We start from the raw sequence: 18,475 nt of genomic DNA, 5'->3' as shown, positions 1-18,475 counted from the left end.
GACTCTGCTAAAACCCAGATACATAAAATCTAAGACAGTCCTCAGAACCACCAGTCTAGTACCAAGCAAAAAGAGTGTATCTCCTAAAAGATTGAAGTGGAAGTTATTATAGAATCAAGGATATCTTGATCAAAGAATCAAAGAATCTATCTGGATTCTAGAATGAATCCAAGGGTGAGAAGGCAGCTGGCCTTTTTGCTTGGAAAAAAAGAGTAAGTATCCTAAGGAACATCACTTCAAAGAACACACAGATGGCTGGAATCATGCCAAGACTAACATGCCCAAGTGGTTTCCAGAATCCACCTTTTGCCCACTTAAAAAATTCAGTTCATTTGATCATTTTCTTCTGAGAATGCCTCAAAATTATAATTTGCAGTTTCACAGCATAGCTATTAGTATAGGGATGGGCCTGGAGATGCAGTTCATTTCTGGTCCCCCCTTACCCATATCCTCACCCAATATCTTGGCCATTAACTCCTTTCCTACCCTGTTCAGTATTATGTTGGAGTATATGTTCTTTCAATATGAACTATAGTATTATACTATCAGCTTTACAACACCACAGCAGGAACATTCTTCCTGTTCTTGCTCTGAACGACTTTGAAAAGCCTGTTTATTGTGGATTAGACTTTGTGACACTACTTGTAATTCAGCAACAAATTTTTATATTCATTTCTGTTTGCTTTATACTTTGTTCCTATGAAAATAGCTAGAAAGCAGAAATGCTAAAAGAAAGATGGAATGGTGGTCGATCAGTTCAAAATTTTTTGTGTGTGCATTTAACAGAAAAACCCAAGCTGGTGTAAATATTAAAGTGGAAACTATAACAGAATCAAGGCTATCTCCTAGAACGAATCCAAGGGTAGGAAGGCAGCTGGCCTTAGGATAGAACTGAAAACTGGAAATCTCTGGGACTTCAGAGAGAACTCTCTCCTTCGCTCATCTTTACTTCTCTTAATGCAGACACCTCACCTTTTTTTTTTTTTTTTTTCAAGAGAAAGCGTTAACTGCTAGTTGGCCTCATTTTTCTGAAGTTCTGGCCCCACATGAAGGCTCTATTTCAAGTCTGAAATTCCCAGGGAAGGAGGGAGGAAACTCCTGATTGGCCCAGGTTGGTTCAGGAGCAGACTCCCTCCTCGATCAACTGTGATCATGCAGAAGCAGCAGAATCTCAGTGCATAAAACAGGTACCAGGACCGCACTGCTAAGGTGAGGATGGGAGGTAAGAGAATATGAGCTTTTAAAAAGATACCCCAAAAGATGTTTTTATACAGGGGCTTTGATTGGCTGAAGGCCTGGAAGACAGAAACACTGCCAATGTCTTTTTTCTTTCTAAAATAAACTTATGCTTGGCTGGGTGCAGTGGCTCACACCTGTAATCCCAACACTTTGGGAAGCCGAGGCGGGCGAATCACGAGGTCAAGAGATCGAGACCATCTTGGCCAACATGGTGAAACCCTGTCTCTACTAAAAATACAAAAATTAACTGGAGGCGGTGGTGGGCACCTGTAGTCCCAGCTACTCGGGAGGCTGAGGCAGGAGAATCATTTGAACCTGGGAGGCGGAGGTGGCAGTGAGCAGAGAGTGTACCACTGGACTCCAGCCTGGAGACAGAGCAAGACTCCGTCTCAAAAGAAAAAAAAAAAAAAAACAAAAAACTTATGCTTAATGTTTGTTGTTACTCCGAACTACAGCAACTATGTTCTTCTGAAGGAAAATCTCTGAGCAAGGAGCAGCTTGCTAGTGATCTTGAACATGCTATTTAATCTCTAGATACAAGGTGGTGATGACAATATCAATAATAACTACCTTGCAGTTCCCTGAATCAGAGATAACATATCCAAAGTGTTTAGCACCGTACTTAGCATATAGTAGCAGAGTAAAAACTCAGCAAATGGAAGCTATGATTTTAAAAGCTAAACAAAACTATGCAATATCAGCTTTTTTTTTTTTTCCCTTAGGGAGACTAATTTCCTCCACAGCTAAATATTTAGTAGACACTGGAGCCACAGTCCAGTGAGCTAATTTAAGAGAGAAACTCAGAGCACAGAATGCTCAGTTCCACAGAATTCCAACACACAAGTCTAACTTATTACCGTATCTCAGTTACCTCTACCATTACCTATAAATGGCATGAAGTAAAAAAAAAGCATGTGAAACCTCAATTATAAAAATAAAATGTATTTAAATTATACATACAGAATGCACAATGTATTTACTTAGTGCATAACAATTCTGCTCAACTAGAAAGTTTTGTGTACAATAGAAACAGTGGTAAGAATTTCTAATAAGTCCCAATTTTATTTCTTTGATCCTAAGCCTCTACTTGTTTCCCTCCCACAATTGGGCTGGGTGTTACTAACCCATGTGCACATTAATTACAGCATTTATTTTTCCCTAAAAAGTTGTTATTAAGCTAACAGTGTATCTAAATGTATTGTTAACTTAAATTCAAAAACATAATAGTTGAGATGAGTTAAAAAAAAAAAATTTTTTTTACTTTATCAGCAGTATGTCCTTTATTCCATACGTACTACTTGCCCAGTCTTATATTCCTTGTGATCTTGAAATGGAAACCATGTCCTGTTATTGAACAAGCTCTTCTCTATTTTTTCATCAGAAAGCCACAAATATAGATAAAGCATTTTTTTTATTTGCCTTGGAGCAATATATTTTGAATTAAGCCCAGCCTCCCATGTTTCAGTTTAGGGAGCTAAGATACATGCAGGTGAAAAGTAAAAAACTAAATTATTTGTCTTTCTACCTACCACATAACTATTTTAAATAATTTTCTTAGGTGCTTAGTTATCACGATCATGACATCATAAAGAGTCCCACTTTGTCTCTCCTTTAATAATAAGCAACCTCTGTTTATATGTATTTGAGAAACTGCCTCATGTGATATTGACAGAGCTATAGTATTAAATAACAAAGATGAATAAATGGTGTGAGTGAAAAATAGTGTATTCAACTCCAAGCTAGCTCAAAGGCTTATACGTCCATTTCAGCATTGGGAACAATTCACTATAGAATGTGAAAGGAAAATGACAGAACAATATACAAATTTTTGTAGGAATAATTTTGCATATATACCACAAGATCATTATCACATATTAAAAATAAATACACTGTTTGTTAGGTAATTCTGAAATTGTCATTTCTATTTTGGAGTTACAAATAATAAGCCCTGAGACAGAAGATACTGGTCCTCACACAGCAGCTGCCATTGCTCCGTTCTCAGTTGCGGTGCTTTATATAGAACAATAGGTATACAAAAGCCTTTGAGCCATTCCGGTATTCCCACTGCTCTGATAAATGAGAGACAAGTTGTAGGCAATATCTCTTCGTAAGTCTAACTGGTCAACTTCTATACCCTAGGGAGAAAAAGATACCTTTATGTTTAATATTTCCAACTGTCAAACTGGGACAATTTTATGGCAAATTAATAGTTTTATAAGTGTAAGTTTTCAAAAGCTATTAAAGCTCATGTACTTAAAAAAAATTATAAAACTAAGCATATACCTTGGATCAACGCTGACTCAGTTAACAGCATCATGAAATATTTTAACTGTCTAGCCAGTAATTTAAAGTCTCACCCACAAGCTACGGCAGAATAAACGCCAGATGAATTTTGGATTTTAGAGTTAAAAAAGAAACGATAAAAGAAAATACAATGGGATAATATAATCTTGGATAGGAAAGGTCCTTTTTATGATAGCAAAAGTAGCAACTATAAAGGGAAAGATTGGTATGACTTCATAAAAAACTTCTCTGTGTAAAAATAACATAGTATTAAATGAACACCAATGACCAGATGGGAAAACAATTCCTATGCTATCACGGAAAGGCATATAAAGTGTAGGTTTAGCAGGGATACAACAAATTGATATTACCTCAAGGGTATTATAGTTTTTCCCACATACATAACAAAGCAGTGAATTCAATGGAACAGATAAGACCTATGTTTCTAATCTTCCCCAATACAAAAACCTTGGGTCAACTGAAAAAAAATCTGCAGCAATTAAAAATGATACCTATAAAGCTCAAGTAACAGGATGTAACAATATTTATGAAATAACACTGTATAAACAACCTTTTATAAACAACCTCTTAGGTGTATTTGAAAACTGCCTCCAGCCGGGCGCGGTGGCTCACGCTTGTAATCCCAGCACTTTGGGAGGCCGAGGCGGGCGGATCACGAGGTCAGCAGATTGAGACCACAGTGAAACCCCGTCTCTACTAAAAATACAAAAAAATTAGCCGGGCGTAGTGGCAGGCGCCTGTAGTCCCAGCTACTCGGAGAGGCTGAGGCAGGAGAATGGCGTGAACCCGGGAGGTGGAGCTTGCAGTGAGCCGAGACTGCGCCACTGCACTCCAGCCTGGACAACAGAGCAAGACTCCGTCTCAAAAAAAAAAAAAAAAAGAAAACTGCCTCCAGTAATATTGACAGGACTATAGTATTAAATGCAAAGATGAGTAAATGGTGTGAGTAAACAATAGTGTTTTTATACCTATAAAAATATATATACATATGTGTATATGAATATGCATATACACCTATTTATATATATATGCATATATAAATATAAAATATGTATGAAATACATATATAGATACGTATTAAATACATATTCAAATAGTAAATTTATATATAAAAATAAATAGCATCACTATAAAAATATATATTCATTTGTTTGAATAGTAATAGAAAACAATTGTGCCAGGTGCAGTGGCTCACGCCTGTAATCCCAGCACTTTGGGAGGCCAAGGCAGGTGGATCACGAGGTCAGAAGATCGAGACCATCCTGGCTAACATGGTGAAACCCCGTCTCTACTAAAAATACAAAAAATTAGCTGGGCGTGGTGGCGGGTGCCTGTAGTCCCAGCTACTCGGGAGGCTGAGGCAGGAGAATGGCGTGAACCTGGGAGGCGGAGCTTGCAGTGAGCTGAGATTGTGCCACTGTACTCCAGCCTGGGCCACAGAGCAAGACTCCGTCTCAAAAAAAAAAAAAAACAAACAAACAACAACAACAATTGTGAGGGAATACAGGGATTATGAGTTTTAAAAGTTTTTTTCTAATACAGTGCTATGTTAGTTAAAATACATTTAAAAATTAACATACTTCAGGATTTAAAATAAAAATCAGGATTTAAACACAGATCATAGTATTGTCAACACTTTACCCTATCTTAAAAAAAACTACATTAATACTGGTCTTTCATCTTTATAAAGAAACATGTAAGTTACACTTGGGAACAGTCACAATATTCTTCAATATTCAGACGTTATGTCTACCAGTTCCTGTCTGTGAAGCACAGGAACTACCTTGGGAACTAAAATGCTCACAGCCACAAGCTGTATATGTTCATATGGTTGCTGGTCAAGTCATAAGGCTCAGATGTCGAAGTGCTACCTGTTCCTGAACATAATTACGTAAACGTACTGAATAAAACACATTTTAATATACAAGCTATAATTTACTGGCTGGACTTAGCCTACTGCCCTTATTTACAGACAGATGAAATGAAGTGTCTCAGTTTTAAAAATGCACAATACCTCTACCACAAGTGGAGGGAGCTCCAGGGCCTTCTGATAATAGTGGATTGCAAGATGAATCAGCCCCAACTGATGAAGGCCACGGCCCAAATTGTAGAATGATTCCTGGCAGGGCCCACGTAAACTGAGGTATCGATTAAGAAAGGAAAAGCCCTAACGAAAAAGAAAAAGATAATTCAGTATTTCACTGATTTGACAACCATGTACTAGACCACTGTATTACTAGGTGCTGAAAATACAAATATTTTTTAAAAACCTATCTGCTTAGTGTCCTATTACTGTGTAGTATTACAGTGTAGTTAGGTGTCAACATTATAGCTCTTCTGAAGATGTAAGAACTTTTTTTAGCTAGGGATAAATATTCACAGAAAACAGAGCCAAATGTTACAACTAGCTACCAGAGATTCATAATCTACAAGTACACAAAACTTTTAAAAAATAATTTCAAGTTGGCTTGTGCTGTTATAGGCCAATAAACTTTTTGATGTGAGACTGATGCCTAAAAGATTGAGCAAGATATAAAATAATGATAATGTACAAAGGTTTCCTCTCAGGAGCAAATTCACTTGAGTATACTTAACCTTTTAGGGTAAATTTTACCTTTTATAAGTTACTTCTTAGGACCTTGATAACCTCTTAACCCAAAAAACTGGATTTTTTTCTCCTGAAAGCTTCTGACTCAAAGATTATGGAGAAACTATTTCAGAGCACAGCTACAATGACGCTGGCTCCCTGTGGGTCACACAGGCCACAAAGCAACTTGTTTCCTTACCTCTTCTCATATTCACTTTCCTTTTTAATAGAGCTTCAGCTTTTATCATTCACTGAAATTACAAATTGCAAAGGTCCAAGAGTCCTAATTAAGTAATCAAATATATTACCAGATAAGAATAAATCAACTAATTTATGAATATAGAATATAATTATTCTCTAGATGATCTGCTATATAATAAGTGGTCACAAATTTTCCTTTATAAATAGGTAAATAATAAAAATGAATTATTTTAAATGAATGCATTTTGGGGTAGTAATACTTGTGTTCAGTACACAAATCATACTTTCTGCATAATAAAATAACCTATTTGTGTGACTATGACCTCTATTCCACTGAAACACACAGCTCTCTTAAGTACTAGCAGACTATTCGACTGTTCATTGCAAAGAAATACCAAGTATTCATAGTTAAAAACGGCAAGACAAATTTAAAGATAAAAATATGAGGAAAAAGGAATAGTAATCTCAGATGAATTGTTGTAATGCAAATGAACCTGTAGGTCCTCTAATACAATAATGGAATTACTTGCTGCCTTTTAAGAAATGTTTAACAAATTTAAGAGGATAATCTGAAAGACTATTCAAATAATAATTAGTGATTTAAAAACTAGCCAATGTGGGTAGCCACTTTATAGGTACTGTGAATTATCAAATTTAAAAACTGCAAAACAAATTCTATTGTTCTATTCTGTTCTGTTCTCCCAGATGGAGTCTTGCTCTATCACACAGGAGTGCAGTGGTGTGATCTCAGCTCATTGCAACCTCCACCTCCTGGGTTCAAGCGACTCTCCTGCCTCAGCCTCTCGAGTAGCTCGGATTACAGGCACACGCCACCACACCTGGCTCATTTTTGTATTTTTAGTAAGACCAAGTTTCACCATATTGGCCAGGCTGGTCTCAAACTCCTGACCTCAAGTGATCCACCCGCCTCGGCCACCCAAAATGCAGGGATTACAGGTGTAAGCCACTGTGCCCGGCCAAAAACACACAGTTTAAATTGAAAAGAAGAGTTCTTTTGACATTATGTTACATTTCAAACATTTAAATCAAATTAATCACTAAAGGGCCCAATGTACTCACCGTCTATACAATATTAAATAAAAGTAGAAGTAATGAAACATTAACGATTTTACTTTTAATACAATATAAAGGTAAGAAAGATAATAAACCATAAAAAATTGTTTTTTTTTTTTTAGGTAGTATAATAGAAAACTTAACCATAGTCTTGTAGCAGGAAGAAAGAAAAATAAGAGAAATTAAAACAGTTTCAGAAATGATGCTATTTACAATAAAACCTGCTTCTCAGAAACTTTTTTATGGAAAATGTTTAACATACACAAAAGAGATTAGTCCAGTGAACTTCCATATATACTCATTACCTCTTGTTTCATCTCTACCTCCAACCATTTGAAACCTATTTAACTATAAAAGTAATTTGAAATTTAGCTTCCATATTACTTTGAAGTACATGAATTTTTGTCCTATCAAGCCCAAAAACTACATATTTTACACATTTAATGAGTTAATCCATAAAATTTTCCTATCAATTTTTACCAGAATTTTATGAGGGCAAGAAATTCCACCTGTGTATTTACTCACTGCCACATCCCCGGTTCCTGGCACACAATGAGTGCTACGTTTAATTTATACACGATCCTACATTACTTAATACAGCAAATAGTATCCATTAAGGAAGAAAAAGAAGCTTTGAGGAAAAGGTAGATAGAATATAAAAAAGGAAAAATTTAGAAGTTTTTGTTTTTCAGGATTTTAAAAAAAATTTATTATAGAAATTTTCAAATATACAACAGTAAAGAGACCACCTTAATGAACCCATACCTAGTTTCAACTGTTATCACCATTTTAATGCAGGCTTTATTTTAACCATTTTACTTTAAAAGAAACAAACGGCCCCTTACTAGACCCTGCTACTCCATTCAAGTCAACATTTTCTTTCTTTTCTCACCTACTACTTAGTAAGACATGTCTATACCATATCATATTTTGGAAACATCAAACATACAAAAATGAAGTCACAGAAATGAAAATGCTGAAGGCAAAGTAGTGAACAAGACAGAAAAGATTTCTGATCTGCTGGACTTTATACTTTTATTAGAAGAGACAAGCTATTAGGCCGGGCGCAGTGGCTCATGCCTGTAATCCCAGCACTTTGGGAGGCCGAGGCGGGCAGATCACGAGGTCAGGAGATCGAGACCATCCTGGCTAACACAGTGAAACCCCGTCTCTACTAAAAATACAAAAAATTAGCAGGGTGAGGTGGCGGGCGCCTGTAGTCCCAGCTACTCAAGAGGCTGAGGCAGGAGAATGGCGTGAACCCCGGGGGGCGGAGCCTGCAGTGAGCTGAGATTGAGCCACTGCACTCCAGCCTGGGCGACAGCGAGACTCTGTCTCAAAAAAAAAACAAAAACAAGCTATTAAGGTAGACAACAAGAAACATAATTTCAAATTATAAGAACCACAAAGAAAATTTTAAAAGAACAATTTGTTGGTGATGGTGTAAGGAAACAGGCACAATCATATTATTGTGTAATTATTTTTTTTTCAACTACTTTAATTGAATCTTCAGTACCTAAGATGGCTACAGACCTTGAGGACCAGACTATAAGGAAGCCTGCCAGTGCATTCCTCCAGATTCTGCCTGTGTCTTTGTCCCTAAAGATCTGGCTGTGTACCTTTACTATATTGCTGTAATAAGTCTTAATCATGAGTATAATTATATGCTGAGTGCTGAACACTGGGGTTAAGTGTTGGGGACCCCCGACGTGTACTGAGAGCACTGTGTATTACTTTTGAAGCAGGATTTTAAAAAAAGTATTAAGTATATTCATTTTTAAGAAACATAAAATCAAGTAACGAGAAATTTGAGTGAATTACCTGTACAATAAGAGCATGTCTCCGTAACACATACTTCTGAGACGCCATATGAATAAAGGTTAGGCCTATGCAGAGGCTATAGAGAGGTTCATCAGGGTGAGTGCGAAAGGCTTGCACATACTGTCCTGGAAAATAAGCAGTGGTGTCAGACGGTGTGACAAGAACAGAGTTCTTTATTTCTTCAACACTTTTAAGGCCAAACATTACTGATTTTAACATACGTAAGGTGGACATTCTATCTTAAATAGCAACCAGAGACCTATTAATTTGAATTTTAAAACAATGTATAAAATATAATTAAAATAAGTTCCCCATGAATGTGTGCTGACCATGAAGATTCATATGAGGAACTAAATTAACTTTTTCTAGGCACAGCTAGACATTTCCATGTAAAGTAATACTTCCAAAATAAACAATTTATAAGCTGCAATCATTAAATCTATTTTATGACCTTAAATCTATTTTGAAAAGAATGGAGGAGGTGTGTCTTGGTGAACATTTTTATAGAATCAATTGATCTGTTTTATAAATTCAAATGTGGTGGATCATGGAAGTGAGAAGAGGAAAGCTTTGTTTTGTTTTTTAGACTACAGGTGTTGTTTTCCCAGAGGTAGCAACTATTTGTTTTTTCTGAGAAAGCTAAATGTATCCAATGACAGAATAAGAATTTGGAGTTTTATGAATTACGTGTATTCCATATATACAATCATCTCTTGTCAAAAGCCTAATCATATGCAGTAGGGGAATTTAAGCAAGTTTTTCTCATAAAGGAATAACATACAATGTATCACATATAGACAAAAATTTCTATTCCTTCTGGCTTCTATTTTGGAAGGAATGGCACCACAGAATCTCTTAGGTAGCAAAGATGGTAGACTGCCATTTGTCTATCATTTTAACCTTCTGTAAAAGCTTCTAATATAGGAAAATAAACTATATTTTCTTAATATAAAACAATTCCACAAAGCACACACAAAAGAGGAATGTTTCCGCATCTGATGTTTGAGGTTACTGTATGAACAATGATAAAAATACAAGCCATACACAAGAAATCATGAAACTATTAAATAGCCAAAAACCATAGTTTACTCATAAGAAGTAAATCTGGGAACACCAGCTTTTAGGTAGTAAGACATGCATGCCTAATTTTAAGTTTAAACATTTAGTTAGGTATTTTTCCACCTGTTTGCTTCTTCTTTAATTTTTTTTTTAAAGGAGACTCTGCAAGTAATACTTGTTTACTTCTGATTCCTTATTACAGAAATTCCTTATTATAAATGATTAATGAAGTTTCCTTGAGTTTAATTAGAATTAGTAAGCACCACATAAATAAATCTTAATATAGATTTATCTCCTAAAGGAATAAACTTTCAGCAAATCTTGAATATGTTTTGCATTATGGCAAATTAAAATCAGGTGGCAAAAGCATCCATAATTAATGAAAATCAGTTTAAAAATAAATAGGCCTAAGCAGGGAGAATTGCTGACCTTTAAAATGAATTTTATAAGACCTACATCAGCCTTTTACAACCAAAGCTTAATAAGAATAACAAATATTAACATTAGTAATTATCATTTTTGCTATTATATCCACTTACTATATGTGCCAGGCACTGTTTTAAGTTCTTTATATTGACTCATTTAATTTTCACAATAATCTACAAAGTAGGTCCACTTATCTCCATTTTAGAGATCAAGAAACCGAGGCAGGAGGAGGTAGAATAATTTGTCACAGTGGGGCTGCTAATTAACCCAGACAGTTCCAATCCAGAGGCTAGGCTCTTCACCACACTATTTATGCTTGACAAAGTCACGTGCCAGGACACTTACCAAGCGCATGCTTAAAACTACCAGATACAAATGCATTGTGTCCATTTAAGACACATAGGGCATGATTTTCTGGGTTTTTCAGCATCAAACGGAGACAAAAGCGATGATGTCGTACATCTTGGGAGTGCATGGTAACTTGATTGAAAATGTTCCAGAGCTGGGGTTTATTGACATTTTCCATTACCATTATCCTAAAATTGCAGGAAGAGGGTGAGGGAGAAAATAATGTAAAAATCTTCCTGATTTCTAAAAATGAAACCCTTCAGTGCTATCCCACCAGCACTGAAATGTACCATCCTCCAACAAGGAAAAGCAGATAGTTTCAATCTATTTAAAGCAAAACTCTCCTACGCAATGAAAGATTTTTCCCAGAAAATGTTGCTTTAAGTTAGTGTTTCTACATCTTATTTCTACTTTCAACAAAACTTTTAAACTAAAACAGAAGCAAGTGGTTTAGGTTTCACTTTTTCTCTCCTTGCCCACTATAGCTGCAGTACCGAATAACAACTCACTCATAATAATATTTGCCAGGCATTGGCCGGGCACCGTGGCTCACACCTGTAATCCTAGCACTTTGGGAGGCTGAGGCACCTGAGGTTGGGAGTTGGAGACCAGCCTGACCAACATGGAGAAACCCCATCTCTACTAAAAATACAAAATTAGCTGGGCCTGGTGGCACATGCCTGTAATCCCAGCTACTTGGGAGGCTGAGGCAGGAGAATCACTTGAACCCAGGAGGCGGAGGTTGCGGTGAGCTGAGATTGTGTCATTGCACTCCAGCCTGGGCAACAGGAGCAAAACTCCATCTCTAATAATAATAATTGCCAGGCATTGTTGAAAAGGCATAACAACTCCTTTAACCTTCATCATAACCCTATGAGATGGTAGTATTATGATGTCCCTTTATAAGTGGGAAGACTGTGGCACTAGAGATTACCTAACTAGCCTAAGGTCACGCAGCCAGTAGGCATCAGGGCTGGGATTTGAACCCAGAAAGTCTGGTCCTAGAGTGCACCTTCTTATATACTGCCTCTGAGAATCACCAATGAACCAGTTTATTGTTTAATAGGAGAGCCAAAAGTAAAGTAGCTTCTAAATCAAAGTGCATGTACTTACTCTATTAAAGAATCTAATTAAAATAAGTAACTGGGAAGTCACCTGATATAGTTGTATGCCTTTCTGAAATTTTTGTCCAGAATTGCAGCAGACAGACCAAAGTATTCTAGTTCTTTGCGTTTTTGCCTGTCATCATAAAATGAGTAATATTCCAATGAGGAATCTACAAGCAACTCAGCCTCTTGAAATCGGAATAGGTCACATAAGGAGTATATGGCCTTCAACAGAAGATTCCACCAGTCATCCTTTGTCAAGACGCTTGTGAGCACAGCAAATATTGCTAAAATGAGACCAATGAAAACGAGTTAGGACACCGTATTTCCAGAAATAGCAGTATTAGAAAAATTCACATAATCAATTTTAAGACAAGTTTAATAACCATGAGCCTAAATTGTTGCCAATGCTCTCCAGACAAAGATGAGAAGGGGTAGTTGCTTGCTTACACTCCTTCAATACTATCTGCTTCTTCTCTGCCAGTTTAACAATCTGCGTTCCCAGGCTACCTGATTAGGACTTGGTCTCTACAAGTTCCAGCTAGTTCCATCTGCATTTCTCCATGCTAGCTAGGATATATCTCCTCCAGGGTAGAACAAGTATACTTTCTATGACTGCAATCCCATAGAGAAGCGGTCCCCAACCTTTTTGGCACCAAGGACCAGTTTCATGCAAGGCAATTTTTCCATGGACCAGGGCTGAGAAGGATGGTTTCAGGATAATTCAAGCACATTACATTTATTGTGCCCTTTATTTCCATTATTATTGTTGTAATATACAATGAAATAATTGTACAACTCACCATAATGTAGAATCAGTGGGAGCCCTGAGCTTGTTTTCCTGCAACTAGACAGTACCATCTGGGGGTGATGGGAGACAGTGACAGATCATCAGGCATTCAATTCTCATAAGGAGCGTGCAACCTAGATCCCTCGCATGGGCAGTTTACAATAGGGTTTGCGCTCCTATGAGAATCTAATGCTGCCGCTGATCTAACAGGAGGGGAAGCTCAGGTGGGAATGTTCACTTGCCCACCCACTGCTCACCTCCTGCTGTGCGGCCCAGTCCCTAGCAGGCCACGGACTGGCACCGGGGTTGGGGACCCCAGTGATAGAGGATTACGTACATAGAGGCATTCAAATGTTTGCTCAGCAAAAGACTTCAAATTCATACTCTGAGATTCAAGTTGTTCTTGATCTTTTTCTGATCTCAATTTTCTCTGCCTTAAAATGTCTCTTTAACAACCTCCTTCTCTTCTTTAGTTCTCCGTAAAAAGCCTCCTTTTATAGCCCTTAAGGAATATCAAAAGCCATAAAAAATTTTACTATCTTTGCCTCCAATAATTTTCCTTCTGAGAATCTATCCTAAACAATCAAAATATGGACAAATCTGTATGTATGAGAATGCTTACTACATTACTGCTTATAAAAGAAAACTGTCAAAAGTGATCATATGCCAAAAATTAAGAAAATGATTAAATAAATTATGGAACCACTATCCAATGGAATATTACACATTCCTTAAATATAACTATGAAGAGAACAGAGCAAGATGATAAAATGTCTATGAGAAAATGTAAAGTGAAAAGATCACAGTACAAAGTTGCATGTAACACAAAAAGTCTTAGTTCATCCTATCCTGGTACACCAGTGTAATGTGATCCTCACCATGATAAAACTTACAAAACAAAACAACAAAACCTTATGAGCCTAAGAAAAACTAACCATAGACCTCCAGTGAGGAATCACTGAAAGAAAACAGGCAGATCACACAGGGAGAAAAATACAACATAAGGAAACATGGTTAAAAACACAAGCTGCAGAGGTAGAAGCTGTCGTCTTTTAAAGTTATATTACTTGAGACTAGGTCACAGCAACTTATTTTCAAGGAGTTTCTACGACCATTGCTACATTTGTTAAAAATTATTTCATAGAGAATGGAATACACATAAGTGAAGTCTCTGGACAAATTCTACTGTCATCTAATCTTCACAAATTTCTTAAAATGTATTTTCTTTTTAAAAAGTCAAAGTTTTGTTTTACTTCTTTCACAGATCCAAGCAGATGCTTTCCTTTTAATTTTTTTAATTTAAAGTATTTACATTTAGCCTTTCCTTTTTAACATCGAGAGATTTAGATTAGAAAATTTCATTTTATTTGAAAAGGATATTTTCAATTAGATTGCTGTCCAGTGTTACTTCATGAGTCTTTTTCAATTCAGCCAAATTTTATATAACAATGCAAATGACGTGATTACCTTTTGCATCACAGTTTGCTGACTCTTGGTCATTGCTGTCTGATATTTTGTCTCTTGATACTTTAATAAGATAGAGATGCCTCTCTCCAGACTTGGAACTGGATATCAAACAAACTTGGGCTCGATTCATTGCTACCTGAAATAAAGATGAAAATTTCAGATTCTTTAAACAATAACTGTTTTGTTTAGAGACAAAGTCTTGTTATGTTGGCTCAGGCTGGATTTGAACTCCTAAGCTCAAGTGATCCTCTCACATTAGCCTCCCAAGTAGCTGAGACCACAGGCACATGCCACCATACCCAGCTCTAAACAATAATTTTTTAAAGAAAACCTATGGGTCACAGGTGCCACAAGACTGAAAGCTCCCTTAGTAAGAAAAAAGGAAACCAAATTACTACATTAAAAAACTAAAATTAGAATGAACTGACTTATTTTTCTCTTACCAAAGGAATTTTGGGTTACATTCCTCACCTCAGAAAGAAAAAAGGCAATTCACATTAACATTATAACATGCATACACACACATCCCCAGAGATACACCCACAGAGCTACCTCCCTGCAAATAAGCTGGACTCAGAATATTAGATCTGGAAAATACTTTTGCAAAGTGAGTAATTTTGGCACATAGTACTGTCCACAGGGCCAATATCTGATAGACTATGGTGCTCACTTTTCTAAATATGTACTAGGGAAGATTTTCACTTAAGCTACTGTCAAGAACGTTCAGTCATATACCAATAATCTCTAGCTTTTTTGTTTTTATCTTTCATTTTAAAAAGTTTGAGTTTCATGAAGTAAAACAATTATAAAGTAGTATAATCTATGTTTAAATGAAATACTAAACATATAAAAAGTCAACAAGGCTAACATAAAGATCATTACCCACCTTTAAAAGCATGGCTAACATGGTAAGTAAGGTATCCACATAACCATACATTTTGCCTTGTGAAAACAACAGAGTAGAACGATGAAGCAATAACTTCAGTTCCTAAACAAATAAGCACATGATGATGAGCCTAATAAGATTCCTTTTCTACAAATTGTTTTATTTGCATAGAAACATTTTTAAAAACCAAACTTTAATAACATTTGCTTTATGGTCTTTCACAATAATTAAGAGCCAATATTTTAAAAACTATAATTTGTAATAAGTGGCTGAAACCCAATACTTAAAATCATTTTTCAAAAACTTGAATACACTAAAATAAAATTTTGGATATAAGCTATAGGGACATCCTTAACGGAGGAGAAAGTTCTAAAATATAATGTACCAAGAAAAACTTCCCTCTATGTGACATGGCCCACCTGCTGTGCAGCATTTGCATCCTGTGCTAAAGTATCTGGATCATACATTGGTTCCAGAGCTTCCAGAGCTTTCTCAGGCTGGCCCAGCTGCTGCTGAAGGGTAGAAAGTGAAATCCTTGCATCCAAATGCAGTGGGGCCAGATCAACCACCTTGCCATAGCTTTCAGCAGCTCGCTCCATATAGCCTAAGGCCTTTAAACATTCTAAGATGATGTTAAAATAAAGCATAAGTACGAACTACAGATTTGTAAACTGGCCAAAATTACTCTTCCATTTTAAAAGAAATATAGCAATATAAAAAATTATAACAAGAAATGAATACGTACTTCTAGTACTTTAAAACTATCCCTAATCTCTATTAATCAATTGATCTCTCTAATAAATTTAAATAGCTAAGGAGTAATCAGCATATACACATAATTTAGGGTTCTGCTTTATTCATTGAGCATTACATTTTAAACACTGTCTTCATTGGCATTTTGAATGGTTACATAATCAAATTGATTATGTAATTATATTATTTGCCATTTAGGTTGCTTTCAAATTTTTACTCTAATAAATAATACTGCAGTAAATATCTTCACATATATAAACCAGAGCACACAATCGGCAGACCAGTGTAACCCACAGGTATGTTTTATTAGCCCACAGTGGTTTTAAAAACTATTAACATCCTACATTTCTTAAAATTAGGATTTTAATAAAATCCAGGGTACTGGATTCTTTTGAAAGTTCTGTATTTGGCCACAGTGGGTGCCCCATTCCCACATGACACATCAGTCCATGCAGAGAAAGTGCCCTTTAGAAAGGGCTCCTCAGTTTCCACCTCTCCCTAGTATTCTCTCTCACTTCACTCATTTTTGTTACCTGCCAGGCTCCCAAGTTTTGTGATCCCCAATAGAAACTACCTCCTCTCATCCTACTCAATTAGTTCCTGAATATAAGTTCTCAGAAGTGAGGTTACTGGGCCCTATTTCTCAAACTTTACACCCAATCAATCAATCAATACATGTGATCATTTTAACGTGAAAACAAGTCTCTGTAAGCATTTCTTCTTTCCATCCTTTTCACTGCACTCTATCTCCTAAATATTTTTACCTCCAGTTGCTTTCTCAAATCTCTCCTGACCATCATCTTTAGGTTAAATTTTGATAATAAAGGAAGAACACTAATATGGATGGATCATCACAGTGACATTTCTTAGATTTTCTCATTTTTCACTTTAAAAACATTTTGTTATTTTGTTATTAGACTACAAGCACTGAATTCCTCTAATTATCTTTCTTATATACTGATCCCAAATTTCTTTATCATTTTTAGATGACTCTGAGATTTTATCTTTCATTCGTCTCAAGCCACATGGGCTCAAAATGGAAACAGCATTTATCAGAATCATGATTAATAGGATTTTTAAATGATACACTATTAGTAACATAGGAGCAGTTCCAATATCACAGCCCTAAGTAGAAAGGCAATAAAAACTAAAATATCCTGCTCATGTCTTTAAAATTCAAATCTCACAAATAAGGCAGCTTTTTACGATGGTATTACATTTGTATTCGTATTTATTCATCTAAACAGAAAAGTGTTATCTTAATCATGAAGTGCTGTCTTTCCTAGTTCATATCTGTGATGTGAGTGCACTACTGCCCCAAAATGCCAATCAGTGCTTCTCTATAGAGTTCTGTCATCATATAATACTTAAGAACCATTAGTTTTCTGCCATCACATAGTATTTGAAACCAAGACTATTCGATTTTTAATGCGCCTTTTATGTTGACTCAATAAGAAATACTATTAGAATACTTTTTGCTTTCATGTAAGAGCCATTAGTTTTCTGCCATCACACAGTATTTGAAACCAAGACTATTCGATTTTTAATGCATCTTTTATGTTGACTCTGTAAGAAATCCTATTAGAATACTTTTTGCTTTCATGTATTTCTTCAAAAGATTTAGTCATGTTTCTTAAGCTATTTTTCCAGTCTAAATGATTCACTTCAGATTACTATGGACTTAGGCACAGTGTAATAAATGGCTGATAAAACCCAATTTTGAGCATGTGTGGCTCAAAGAGCACTGAAAAATATATTAATTTTTCCCAATATAACATATTAAGTGTAAATCTATAAAAACTCTTCAAAATTAGATTTTGCCCCAAGTCTGACAATCCTTTACTAGAAACCAGACCCTATGGTTAAGAGAGGTTCAAGACAGGCATCTAAGGGAAATGTGAGTCCTTCTACTTCACTCTGGCATCATTAAGTAAATTGTTCCTCCAAAGCATTAGTGATGGGGAAATCACTTAGTAGCCTAGCAAGACAATTTAAAATACTGACTTTCAAAAAACTCCCCTGAAATCTGAAACACTTGCACTATAATAATTATTACCATCTTGGGAAAGTAAGTTCTTGGCTGCTTATATGATTAAAACTTCTTCCTCCCACAAAAAAGTGTTACCTGCATGACGAAGCCAAACTACTGCAAGGTTGTATCTTTCAGAGCAAACAAGAGCACTGAGGAGGGGAAGTGCAGAATTATATTCACCAACATCCAGAAAAGCTTCAGCAACATCTAGGTATAGGTCTCCCATATCTTCAGGATTCTGTTCTACTAGTGTTGTCAAGAGAGGCTAGACCACAAATAAAAGCCCCAAGTTAAACATTCATTACAAACGTGCACATCTATCTATAGCTTTTTTTTTTTGAGATGAAGTCTCCCTGTCACCCACACTGGAGTGCAGTGGCAC

At 36.0% G+C, this 18,475-nt stretch overlaps 1 protein-coding gene across 1 annotated transcript in view; it reads right to left on the bottom strand.

Annotated features, from left to right (window-relative positions):
* Positions 1-2,161: 2,161 nt before the first annotated feature.
* The window catches only part of GTF3C3 (general transcription factor IIIC subunit 3), a 37,355-nt gene continuing 21,041 nt past the window's right edge, over positions 2,162-18,475 (bottom strand). The window contains exons 10-18 of the mRNA XM_032755089.2: positions 18,187-18,358; positions 15,728-15,930; positions 15,309-15,410; positions 14,423-14,558; positions 12,215-12,452; positions 11,057-11,247; positions 9,227-9,351; positions 5,558-5,710; positions 2,162-3,374 (exon numbers count right to left, since the gene is read on the bottom strand). Coding sequence (XP_032610980.1) covers positions 3,252-3,374; positions 5,558-5,710; positions 9,227-9,351; positions 11,057-11,247; positions 12,215-12,452; positions 14,423-14,558; positions 15,309-15,410; positions 15,728-15,930; positions 18,187-18,358 — 1,443 coding nt within the window. The 3' untranslated portion in view covers positions 2,162-3,251. The remainder of the gene's footprint in view (positions 3,375-5,557; positions 5,711-9,226; positions 9,352-11,056; positions 11,248-12,214; positions 12,453-14,422; positions 14,559-15,308; positions 15,411-15,727; positions 15,931-18,186; positions 18,359-18,475) is intronic.

Source organism: Hylobates moloch, unplaced genomic scaffold (genome assembly GCF_009828535.3).
Source record: "Hylobates moloch isolate HMO894 unplaced genomic scaffold, HMol_V3 SCAFFOLD_1, whole genome shotgun sequence".
NCBI lineage: Eukaryota > Metazoa > Chordata > Mammalia > Primates > Hylobatidae > Hylobates > Hylobates moloch.
Note: the sequence above shows the minus strand (reverse complement) of the source record. Positions and strands in the feature narration are given on the sequence as shown.